This window comes from Hyaena hyaena, unplaced genomic scaffold, assembly GCF_003009895.1.
Source record: "Hyaena hyaena isolate Hyena2069 unplaced genomic scaffold, ASM300989v1 scaffold_236, whole genome shotgun sequence".
Taxonomy (NCBI): Eukaryota; Metazoa; Chordata; class Mammalia; order Carnivora; family Hyaenidae; genus Hyaena; species Hyaena hyaena.
In genome coordinates this window covers 1,800,472-1,811,631 of record NW_024080868.1, presented here as the reverse complement: position 1 = coordinate 1,811,631, position 11,160 = coordinate 1,800,472, and the positions used below count along the sequence as shown (strand labels likewise).

Here is an 11,160-nt window from a genome sequence, read left to right as displayed (position 1 = left end):
AGTTTGGACTAGGTATTCCCTGCTCTGAGCTCTACTCATGATAAAAACGGAATTGATTAATTCTTTCTGAAGAGAAATCAGGCAATCTGCAACAATAAATAAATAAATGCTGACAGATAAAAATACAAATTTAGGGGTGCCTGGGCGGCTCAGTCAGGTAAGTGTCTCACTCTTGATCTCAACTTAGGTCATGATCTCACATTTCCTGAGCCTCACATCATCAGCCTCTGCACTGGGTGTGGAGCCTGCTTGGGGTTCTCTCTCTACCCCTTCCCTGCTTACAGTCTCTTTCTCTCTCTCAAAATAAATAAACATTTAAAAAATAAAAAATAATAAAAATTTATACCTTTCAACTCATCAATTTCACGTCTAGAAAACTATCTTAAGGAAATAGTCAGGCAAATGCCCAAAGATACATGTGTAAGAATCTTAATGACAGCATTATTTATAACAGCAGAAAAAATTTAAATACCCAAGGTTTCCCTAAAGTGGGAATTTGTGGGAAACAGAAAAGAACAGCTTAAAAGGATGAAAGCAGGGCATCTGTCTGGCTCAGTCAGTAGAGGATGTGATTCTTGATCCCAGGGTCATGAGCCTGACCCCAATGGGGACAGAGTTTACTTAACAAAAAATAAATGCATAAATAAGTAAAAGGTTGAAGTGAGTTATATATATTAACAACTAGTAATATCCATGATATATCATTATGAAAGACAGCAAGTTAAGATCCCGTTTTTGTTAAAAAAAATTAAAAATTAAAATTATATGGAAACCAACTTGACAATAAACTATTAAAAAAAATCTCTCTCTCCTCCTCTGCCCCTCCCCAACTTGTGCATGAGTTTGTGTGTGCATGTTTGCATGAATTTGTGTGCGTGCTCTCTCTCTAAAATAAAAATACTATTAAATATATTTTACTTAAATATGTAAGCAAAAGCAGACTATGCATGGACCAATGCTGAGGATGTATTAAGACCCAAGGATAATTATTAATTCTATTCCTGAGGTTGAGAAAAGATTAAGACAGGCCTTATATGATATCAAAAATTAATTTTTGGTGAGAGTTTTAACATGTGTCTCAAAAGTATGAATTTCAAGATATATCCCAGCTAGTACTGACAAACTGACAGACTATGTCAGTAAGTTTGCCAATCTTTTTTTACCTTAGTTGGTAAGGCATTCAGACTCCTTCTCCTCCCCACAGCTCCACCCTAAATACCCTCCCCTCTCACAGTAATCTGCCCTGGGAGAGTTCAAAGTTCACGGGGAGAAAAGTGTTTAACTGGGATATTTAGCAGTGAAATTAAAACTTAGGAAAGAGGAAGTTTAAATTCAGTTGTTTAGTAAAATGAAACCTGCATTGCACAAGCTTAGAATGCAAACAGAACAGGGCTGAAGAGTGGACAGTAGATGCAGATTTGAAAATATAGCCTTCAAATCAAATCAATGACACAGGAGTTAAAATTTGTTTGCAGCTAAGGAATTTGATGTATGTGATTTTTAAAGAGAAAAGTCAGAGGCACCTGGTTGGCTTAGTCAGTTAAGCATCCAACTTTTGATTTCGGCTCAGGTCATGATCTCATGGTTCATGATTTTGAGCTGGGCTCTGTGCTGACAGTACAGAGCCTTCTTGGGATTCTGTCTCCCTCTTTCTCTGCCCCTCCTCTGCTCACAATCTCTCTTTCTCAAAAATAAACACTTTTTTAAAAATAAAAAGTCAGCAGTAATTTCATTTATTGTGGGGATGAGGAAAGAGGATTAGTGCCAGGTTTTAGTGGTCAAGAGCCTTGGAATGTATCAGAATCATGGATGCAGTGTTTATGTAGTCTCCATCATTCTCTGCTGAAAGGCAACATGTCCTAGAGCAAATACCTAGGGAACGGCATATATCATGTTTCAGAAGTCGATTTATTCCTGACCTAAACCTGGCATTTGGACAGGAACCTGGAGATTCTGAACTGGCTTTGCAGAGCTAAGGGTTAACCTGACTAGGACCAAAATAGTATGGAACCAAGCACACCAAAAACAACTACTTTACATCGAGGAAAAATATGTCACTTTGTCTACAATTCTGGGAGTGTCTAAGGTCAGAGAATCTGCCACAGTGCTGGTCATACTGCTTGGGTCCTCAGTGGTTGTCACCTGCCCTACCTTTTCTAATGTCTTATTCCAACACCTGTGCTAGGCAGAACTACCCGCCCCATGCCCCCACCATCTCTATATCCTAATTAACACAACCTATAAGTAGGTTACATGGCAAAGGACAATTAAAGTTGCAGATAAAATTAAGATCGCTAATCAGCTGATCTTGAGCTAAGGAATTTGTCAGGTAGGGGCCAGTGTAATCACAAGGGGCTCAGTTTACGGAGGCATATTTAAATTTTGAAGAGTATGTTTGAGCATAAGTCAATTCTAATAGGGCAGTGCCAAACCAGAAGTGGTTAGGGGTGCTCAGCCTTCAAGAGCCTGGGGAAAGAAAGTGCAGAAGCAAAGAAGGGAAAGTACTGGATTGGGTTAAACTTTAAGCCTTGTTAGTTGTAACTGGTTGTCCTTAGTGGTTTTGTGTTTTGTTTTTGTTTGGCCATTTTTTTAAAGTCCTCTCTAGCCCCACTCAAGACCCTGAGATCAAGAGTTGCATGCTCTGACTGCCAGGCACCCTCTCCTTAATGTTTTGGTTTCCCAATGTCAAGGCATTTACAGGCTTAGATTTGCTTGCTTACATAGGTCCCCACAGCGTTAGAGCTACCTCAATGGCTGTCACTTGTGAGACACTAGCAAAGGTAGAGGAATAACCGCTAGCAGAACAAAATGAACTCTCTGAATCAGGTTTAATATGAACAGGTTAACAGTTGGTGGCTGTAGAAGTACTAGGCTCTTCTCTAGGGGCTGGGAATAGAAATGTTCACAGGGCAGTCCCAGTCCTAGAGAAAGTGGTAGATGGGGGATGAGGGGTCAGCAGCTAAGAGATAAAGAGGAGGCCAACATTTATGTGCTTGGACTGAACTGCAATCCCGGGACTTCCTGCATTAGGGGCACCTGGGTTGCGCAGTCTTAAGTGTCCCACTCTTGGTTTCAGCACAGGTCACGATCTCATGGTTTGTGAGTTGGAGACCTTGCAGGGCTCCGCGCTGCCACTGTGGAGCCTGCTAGGGATCTCTTTCTCTCTCTCTGCCCCTCCCCTGCTTGTGCTCTCTTTCTCAAAATAAACATTTTTAAAAAGTACTTAAAATTTTTTTTAAAAAATTAAAAAAGGGGCTTCTGGGTGGCTCAGTCTGTTGAACCAAATATTGATTTGGGCTCAGGTCGTGATCCCTGAGTAGTGGGTTCAAGCTTCAGGTTGGTCTCTGCAGTGAGCCTGCTGGGGATTCCTTCTCCCTGCCTCTGGCCCTCTCCCCGCCCCCCCACCCCCTCGTGCTCTCTCTTAAAGATAATTTAAAAAATGAAGTGCTTAAGTACAGACTTTCAGGCCCCACCTAAAGGGGCCAGATAAGATTTCCTCACATCAGGGTGCAGGAAACTACATCTAAAAGTTGCCTAGACACAATAAAACTTCCGGTCAAAATATCTGCCTTTAAATTATTACAGCTAGAAAACATATTATTCGTCTTTCTTTTTAGATTTGGAACCCAGCTCCTCCAGAGGTCGGTCCGTGTCCCACACACCGCCGCCGACCTATAGGTAAGAACCAACTCAGCCAAGAGGGTCTAGCCAGAGAGCGCTAGTTTCTGCCAGGTGGGGATTCCAGTCCCAGCCCGAGCCCAACATCGCACACCGGGAGCACAGAGTCAACACAGGTATCCCCAGGTTCACCCCTAAACCGGCCGCGTGGACGCATCTCTTGAGAATCCAAGAAGGCGGAATCGCAGGCGTAGCCACACAAAGAACCGAGCTCCCGCGTGAACTCTGCTCTCGGCCAAGGCGGGTCTAGCGAAGCCACGCCCATTCCGACACCAGGAAGCTGTGAGCCCTCCCGCCACCCGGCGCTGAAGCCCCTATTGGCCCCGCCTAGTTCTGGATCCTCCTCTAGACCCACCCACACAGCGGCTACGGACATTTGAGAACGGTGCACTGCCCCCGCCGGAAGTACTTCTCTGGGCGGGAGCTTCTGAGCCACCATATAGCGGAAGTGCCTTCTTTTCCGGCCTCTTTGGTCTCGGCCGCGGAAACAAGATGGTGAGTTTTTTCCCCAAGGGTTCCCGGAATCGCCTTCCATCCTCGTTCTCTGCGTTGCCCTTCGTGCCATCCTTAGGGGGCCGGCAAGGTCCCTGCTAAAGGAAGCGGGTGGGCAGCAAAGGGGCGTGCGATGGCCTTCAAGAGCCAGTAGAAGGGCCCCTAACTGTAACTGGGGTACTCCTTCTGCAGCCGTGGAGCAGGCGCTACTTTCGATCCCTTGCTCCTTTTGATTTTTTGGGAACCCCCACAGCCTTGCTCTCGGGTGACAACTGAAGAAAGAAGCGTGGTTTGGGAGTGTTTGGCTCTGGAAGCAAAGGCATTCATTGATGGGGCGACCTGGCAGAAGCTCTTAGGTTTTGGGGGTCGGGGTAGGTAGGAAAACCACCACGTTATTTCGTCTCGCGATTTCTTTTTTTCTTTTTTTTTTCCCCTTCTTTAAAAAAATGTAGCAAGTTTCAAAACACAGCCACCGTTGCAGAAGGTTTAGGTGACACGGAATGCTGGTGGTATTTTCTGATTTGCCATTTAAGAGGTTAGAAGCTTCCGCCGCAGTTTCGGCCGTAGATTGTTTTTAAATCCTAAGAAGCAAATTCCTTTTCCTGAAAATATCGGGATTCGTATAAAAGTTACTAGATCTCAGAATTGTTCTTTCACTTTGCAGACGAAGGGGACGTCATCGTTTGGAAAGCGTCGCAATAAGACGCACACGTTGTGCCGCCGCTGTGGCTCGAAGGCCTACCACCTTCAGAAGTCGACCTGTGGCAAATGTGGCTATCCCGCCAAGCGGAAGAGAAAGTGTGAGTTGAAGGTTTCTCAGCACAACTGTGTTAGGTGTTGGAAGGGATATTAATTGTTTCCGATGTAGCTAAGTGGGCATGGCTTTGGGCCTTAGTGGTGCTTAACGTAGAAGTGCATCTGTATGTGAATGAAGTAGACTTAAAAAACCAGGAAGGCGCTTTCTAAAGTATATTGACCGACAGTGCCTGCAAGTGTGTGGGAAAACCGTGTTCGGACCTGACCTGACTTTATGTTTTAGATAACTGGAGTGCCAAGGCTAAAAGAAGAAATACCACTGGGACCGGTCGAATGAGGCACCTAAAAATTGTATACCGCAGATTCAGGTACAGTTTTTGTTTCGATTGTAATTGATTCTATGAGCTTAAACAAGAACCTTGTTTATATACTGTAAACTAAGAATACTGTGCTGGTTGGTGGGGATGGAGCATTGGAAGGTTTTTTGTTGGCTGTCACTGTCACTTTCAGATCAGTTAAATCTGCATTTTGTTAATCTTTCAGTGAGCAATAGTATAAGCTGTAAGAATAGCTAGAATAGAATAGCATAAGCTGTAAATTCGAGCTAGACTCCCTCAACTATAATACCTGGGATAACCCACATCTTTCTCACCAAAATTTGTCAGGATAGTAGTGCTGAATGAGGCCTGGGGTCAGGCCTCCACTTTTGTGGCTTTGAGCAAGTCTGCTATAGAAAATTGTCCTAGTTACTGCGCTAGTATAGAAAGAAAAATACCTTTCTGTCAGGTTAAAGGCAGGCTCTGGAGTTGGTTAGAAATGCAGAATTTCAGCTCCAACCTGGACTTACAGAGAAACTGCATTTTAAATGGCTTCTTTTAATGTGTCTGTCATTTACATCTCAACTAAGATCATTCTTTGTTGAGGAATCCCTGGCCTTTGCTCCCTCAATTCCAGATTTTCTAATTTTAAAAGTTAACCAGGAATTTTGGGGCTTTGTAAACACTATACTTTTAGATGTGTTTGTGTTCATGTGCTGAGATTACTTTTCTTTGCACTTAAAAGCATACAGTAAGGTGGGCTTAGTGTTAAGTGGTCTGCTAGTTTAATGTAGGAGTTTAAGAGCACGAATTTACCAGAAGTCTTTTTTTTTTTTTTTTTTAAGTTTTTTTTTTTTTAAGTTTTTTTATTTATTTCTAGGAGAGAGAGAGAGAGACAGCGTGAGCAGGGGAGGGTCAGAGAGAGAGGGAGACACAGACTCTGAAACAGGCTCCAGGCTCTGAGCTGGCAGTCAGCACAGAGCCCGACGCAGGGCTCGAACCCACAAACCGCGAGATCATGACCTAAGCGAAGGACGCTTAACCTACTAAGCCACCCAGGCGCCCCTCCAGAAGTCTTAAAAGGGGGATAACAATACACTTGTTTTAGAGTGTATATGCATATTAAAAGAGTTAAAATGTAAAGCAGTTTAGAAAATGTCTGTCCATTAAACCTGTGGCCTTTTTTCCTTGGTTAAGGGAAAGTACTTAAGTTATCTGCCTAATAGCCTAGGGACCTGATTTCACAAATAACCTTAGGTCTCTTAATCTGGAGAGAAGTACTGGCCCAGTGATCAGTTGAACCAAATAAAGTGTTGTCCTTTTTTCTAATTGCAGTTAAGTATATGCTTAAAATGGGTATCATGAAGCAGAAAAAGTAAACTGTTGCAGCTTATCTGTGATGTTCTAAAAATAAATGTCTGAACATATGAATTTGATACTGATTTCAGCATTTAACTGAGATAAGCTCATTTAAATCTGTATTAGTGAAGTTGAAATGGAAATATTGGTGTTGCTGAAATAATGGTTTTGTTTTTAACATGACGCAGGCATGGATTCCGTGAAGGAACAACACCTAAACCCAAGAGGGCAGCTGTTGCAGCATCTAGTTCATCTTAAGGATTTCAACAACTAGTCACGCAATAAACATTCTGGTTTTAAAAAATATGTGGTGTGCTAAGGTATTTTTAATAACCTTGTAGTTTCAATGAATTACTGCAAGATTGGGGATGGGACAAGTTGATATTAGATATACTTGTAAAGTTACTGTTCTGGGGCACTTGTTTTGACCTGGGCTGTAAATACTGCTTAAGAGGATAAGTAGAATTCCAGGATGCCTTCAAGCAGACAATACTGAAAGATGATGAAAGAATGTAGTATGAGTTAGTACAGCACAGCTCATATGATGTGTGTGGATATTTAAAATGTTATAGCAAGTGAGAGAGACACCATAACTGCTTCTAGTAACCTTTATCCACTGTAGTCTAAATGATTGGGGAGTGGTCATTAATCCTGTGTGATAGGGTTTGGAGTACCAATGAGAACATGAAAGATAGTTGTTGAATGAGTTGTTTTATAAAGGTGAATGTTAACTCTTCCCAGTCTCCAAAATGCTTGCTTCATGTCTAGAATGCAGGATTGTGTGTTATTTAAGGTGTCCAGCTAAGCGAATACCTGAAGCTCCTTGCTAGGTGGGAGTCCAAAACACTTTAGTGGGTTAAGAGAAAGTCTGTAGGGCCATAGGCAAAAGCAGTGGATTGAGTAGAAAGTAAAGAGATACGTAAACATGGGCTTGTAGACAAAAGGCAATGATAAATACGTCCCCCATAAATTTTTTATGACCTCAATGATTATTGATCTTTCTGTGTTAACAGTACCCTAAAATTTTTTTACCATGCTTTCCCAGCTCTGGTGATTCATTGCCAACTGTATGACAAGGCCAACTTCGTTGTTCTGAGTGAGAACAGAAGATTTAGTGGAGCATGAGTGTTAGAGTAGTCACTGTAAAATAGAGTGGTTGAGTACTGCCTAACTTGCAGCTTTCTGTTGATTGCAACCTGACCTATGGAGGATTTTCATGATTTCAGTGCCTCGCCAACCTTACTTCACTGCACCCTACAATGATTTCCCAGAATGCCAGCTAAGTCTTGCCCTCCTGATTTTTCTTTAGCTACTAACTCCTTCAGAATACAGTTTATACTCAGTTGTACAGGAGCCCCTGCTGATATAAACCTATCATTGGGCTTCCTGGTATGAGAGTCTGAAATGACAGAGCTCTGTGCTTTAGGGATGTATTGTTAAGAGTATGGTTCCTGGAGTCTGGCTGCCATTTGTTAGTGTTTTACTAACTTCAGTGCCTCTGCTCACTGGTAAATTGGAAGGCTAACGGTAACCTTCATGGGCTTGTGAGCACAGACAGGTAAGCGAAGGTACTTTCACAGTAGACAACTAAAAATAATTAGGTTCAAGTTTATGAAACTGCTTTTGACCTACAAAAACAATTTTAATATACAGGTGGTCCTTGAACAACCAGGTTTGAACTGTCTCAATAAAAGCAGTTCTACAGACCTCTTCCTGATGATTTTCTTAACATTGCATCTAGCTTTATTGTAAGAAAATGGTGTATGTATGAACTGAATACTAGGTCAGGAAAAGCATTGGTGCAAAGGGTATGGGATATAGGGGCTGGTGGGCAGTGCTGCATTAACAAAGGCCTGTGTGTTGGAGTATAAGGTGAGCTTAACTCATTTGCCAGTGCCTGTGGCCCTTGGCACAGAGTATTTTTTTTTTCTTAGTTCTATTGTCAAGTTGGTTTCCATATAACACCCAGTGCTCATCCCAACAAGTGCCCTCCCCCATGCCCCTCACCCCCCTTCCCCCCCCCCCCCCCCCCCCCCCCCGTCAGCCCTCAGTTTGTTCTCAGCACTCAAAGGTCTCTCATGGTTTGCTTCCCTCCCTCCCCAACTATTTTCCCCCTTCACCCTCATGGTCTTCTGTTAGCTTCCTCCTAATCCACCTATGTGTGCAAACATACGGTATCTAACCTCTGCCTGATTTATTTCACTCAACATAACCCCCTCTAGGTCCATCCATGTTACTACACATGGCCAGATTTCATCCTTTCTCATTGCCATGTAGTATTCCATTGTATAAATTTACCACATCTTCTTGATCCATTTATCAGTTGATGACACTTCTTTCCATGTTTTGGCTATTGTTGAAAGTGCTGCTATGAACATAGGGGTACATGTGCCCCTATGCATCAGCACTCCTGTATCCTTTGGGTAAATTCCTAGCAGTGCTAGTGCTAGGTCATAGGGGAGTTCTACTGTTAACTTTTTGAGGAACCTCCATAGTTTTCCAGAGGGGCTGCACCAGTTTACATTCCCACCAGCAGTGTAGGAGGGTGCCCATTTCGCTACATCCTTGCCAGCATCTAGTCTGATTTGTTCATTTTCACCACTCTGAGTGAGTGAGGTGGTATCTCTGGTTTTGATTTGTAGTTCCCTCATGATGAGGGATGCTGAGCATTGTTTCGTGTGTCTGTTGGCCATCCGGATGTCCTCTTTGGAGGAGTGTCTGTTCATGTCTTCTGCCCATTTCTTCACTGGATTATTGTTTTTCTGGTGTGGAGTTTGGTGAATTCCTTATAGATTTTGGATACTAGCCCTTTATCTGATATGTCATGTCATTTGCAACTATCTTTTCCCATTCCCTCAGTTGCCTATTAGTTTTATTGTTTCCTTTGCCCCTTAGCACAGAGTAAGTTTTGAAAATTACTCTGGTCTTGTGGTAGTTCTCCCCACAGGTCATGGAAGACACATGGACCAAATGAAACCGCCCTGATCAATTAAATTGATTTTAGGGCCCAGGGAGAAGCAGTGGGAAAGAGATGGGGCTGGATTGGCGCATTCAGAAAAGAGTAAAAACAGGTGTGTTCAGTTGAGTCAGTTTGCAGAAAGTTCATGTCTGATGAATTGGATGAGATCCTGAGAGTTGGCTGAGGTTTGGGCAGTGCATCCCAATCTGACAAATGATGCCCCACTTTATTGAGACAGTAAAAAGTACACCCGAGCCACCGATAGCTCATTTCCTTACTGAACAGAGCAATTTATGTTTCTTGGGCACAGGCTACTCAGGACCAGATGAGTATCGTGTGTCTGAAATGAGAACCAGAAATATTAGGTGCCTTGTGTCTGATGTATTGTTTACTTGGTCCTTTAACCACAGATACTGTGGTTTGTCAGGTCAGGAGAAAGGGAGAGAATTGGCAAGAAAGAGAAGAATCTAGAGTAAGTTAAGCTGTGAGCAGATCAAGAAAAGTTTCAAGTACCATGCTAAGGTGATTGGACATCAGCCTGAATGTAATGAGAAGTCAGTGAGGGTTTCAAGCCCCCAGTGGCATGGTTGGTTTTCATTATCAAGATAAATGTGGAAGGTGGTGATGTGGATGTTATGAGTCTTGAAGCTGGAAAGTCAGCAGGTTCTGAAATGGCACAAAAAACATGAGGATATGGACTGAGGTAGTGGCAGTGGGGCTGGCTGTATCGGGGAGGTCTCTAATGAGAATATCTAAAATATAAATCAAAGTGGACTTCCAACCCCCACCCCCATTCCCTTCTATAACAGGTGTGAGCATTCCATGAGATCATATATGCAAAAATATTACCAGGGAGATAGTCTTGGATGACAGGTTTCTGGCCAGGGCAAAGAGGTGATTTGTGCATTTCACTGAGGGAATAGAATAGAATGGAGGCAAGAGGGGAAATCCTAAGCTTGGGTTTTGTTGTAATGCCTGTGAGACACCAGAAGAAGTGTTCAGGGAAGAACTGAATAAACTGGTGGCAGTTCTAGTTAGAAGGCTAAGCTGGAACTTTACAGTGGAAGTAGTGAACTTGGGGTTGTGAAAGGGAACCTATTTTAGGCCGCCTGGGTGGCTCAGTCAGTGGTGATTCCCACTCTTAATTTCAGCTCAGGTCATGATCTTGCAGTTTGGGTTTGAGCCCCTCATGGGAGCTGTGTGGACATCTCCCTCTCTCTGCCCCTCCCCAACTCACTCACTCACAATAATAAAAGGTGGGGGGGGGACCTATTTTAAGGGTTACAATAGTGAAGATAATTTCCACAGAGATGAGAAGCAATAGACCTAGTGGGCACTTAGAAATGATGGATGCAGGGTGCCTGGGTGGCTCAGTCAGTTGATCATCCGACTTTGGCTCAGGTCTTCAGTTTGTGGGTTTGAGCCCAGTGTCGGGTTTTGTGCTGACAGCTAGCTCAGAGCCTGTAGCCTGCTTCAGATTCTGTGTCTCCCTCTCTCTGACCCTCCCATGCTCATGCTGTCTCTCTCTCAGAAATAAACAAAAACATTTAAAAAAAAAAAATGTATGCAATTTGACAGGGACTTCAGTAGCCATCCTTC

General features: G+C 43.1%; 1 protein-coding gene and 1 non-coding gene across 2 annotated transcripts; both read left to right on the top strand.

The window, feature by feature from the left end:
- Window positions 1-4,069: 4,069 nt before the first annotated feature.
- RPL37 (ribosomal protein L37) lies at window positions 4,070-6,908 on the top strand. The gene is made up of 4 exons (XM_039244286.1): window positions 4,070-4,173; window positions 4,835-4,970; window positions 5,210-5,294; window positions 6,791-6,908. Exons 1-4 carry the CDS (start codon window positions 4,171-4,173, stop codon window positions 6,858-6,860), a joined length of 294 nt encoding a protein of 97 aa, XP_039100217.1. The 5' UTR covers window positions 4,070-4,170; the 3' UTR covers window positions 6,861-6,908.
- LOC120239795 lies at window positions 6,631-6,710 on the top strand. Its single transcript, XR_005530511.1, has one exon. It is a non-coding gene; the product is annotated as a small nucleolar RNA SNORD72 (small nucleolar RNA).
- Window positions 6,909-11,160: the final 4,252 nt, after the last annotated feature.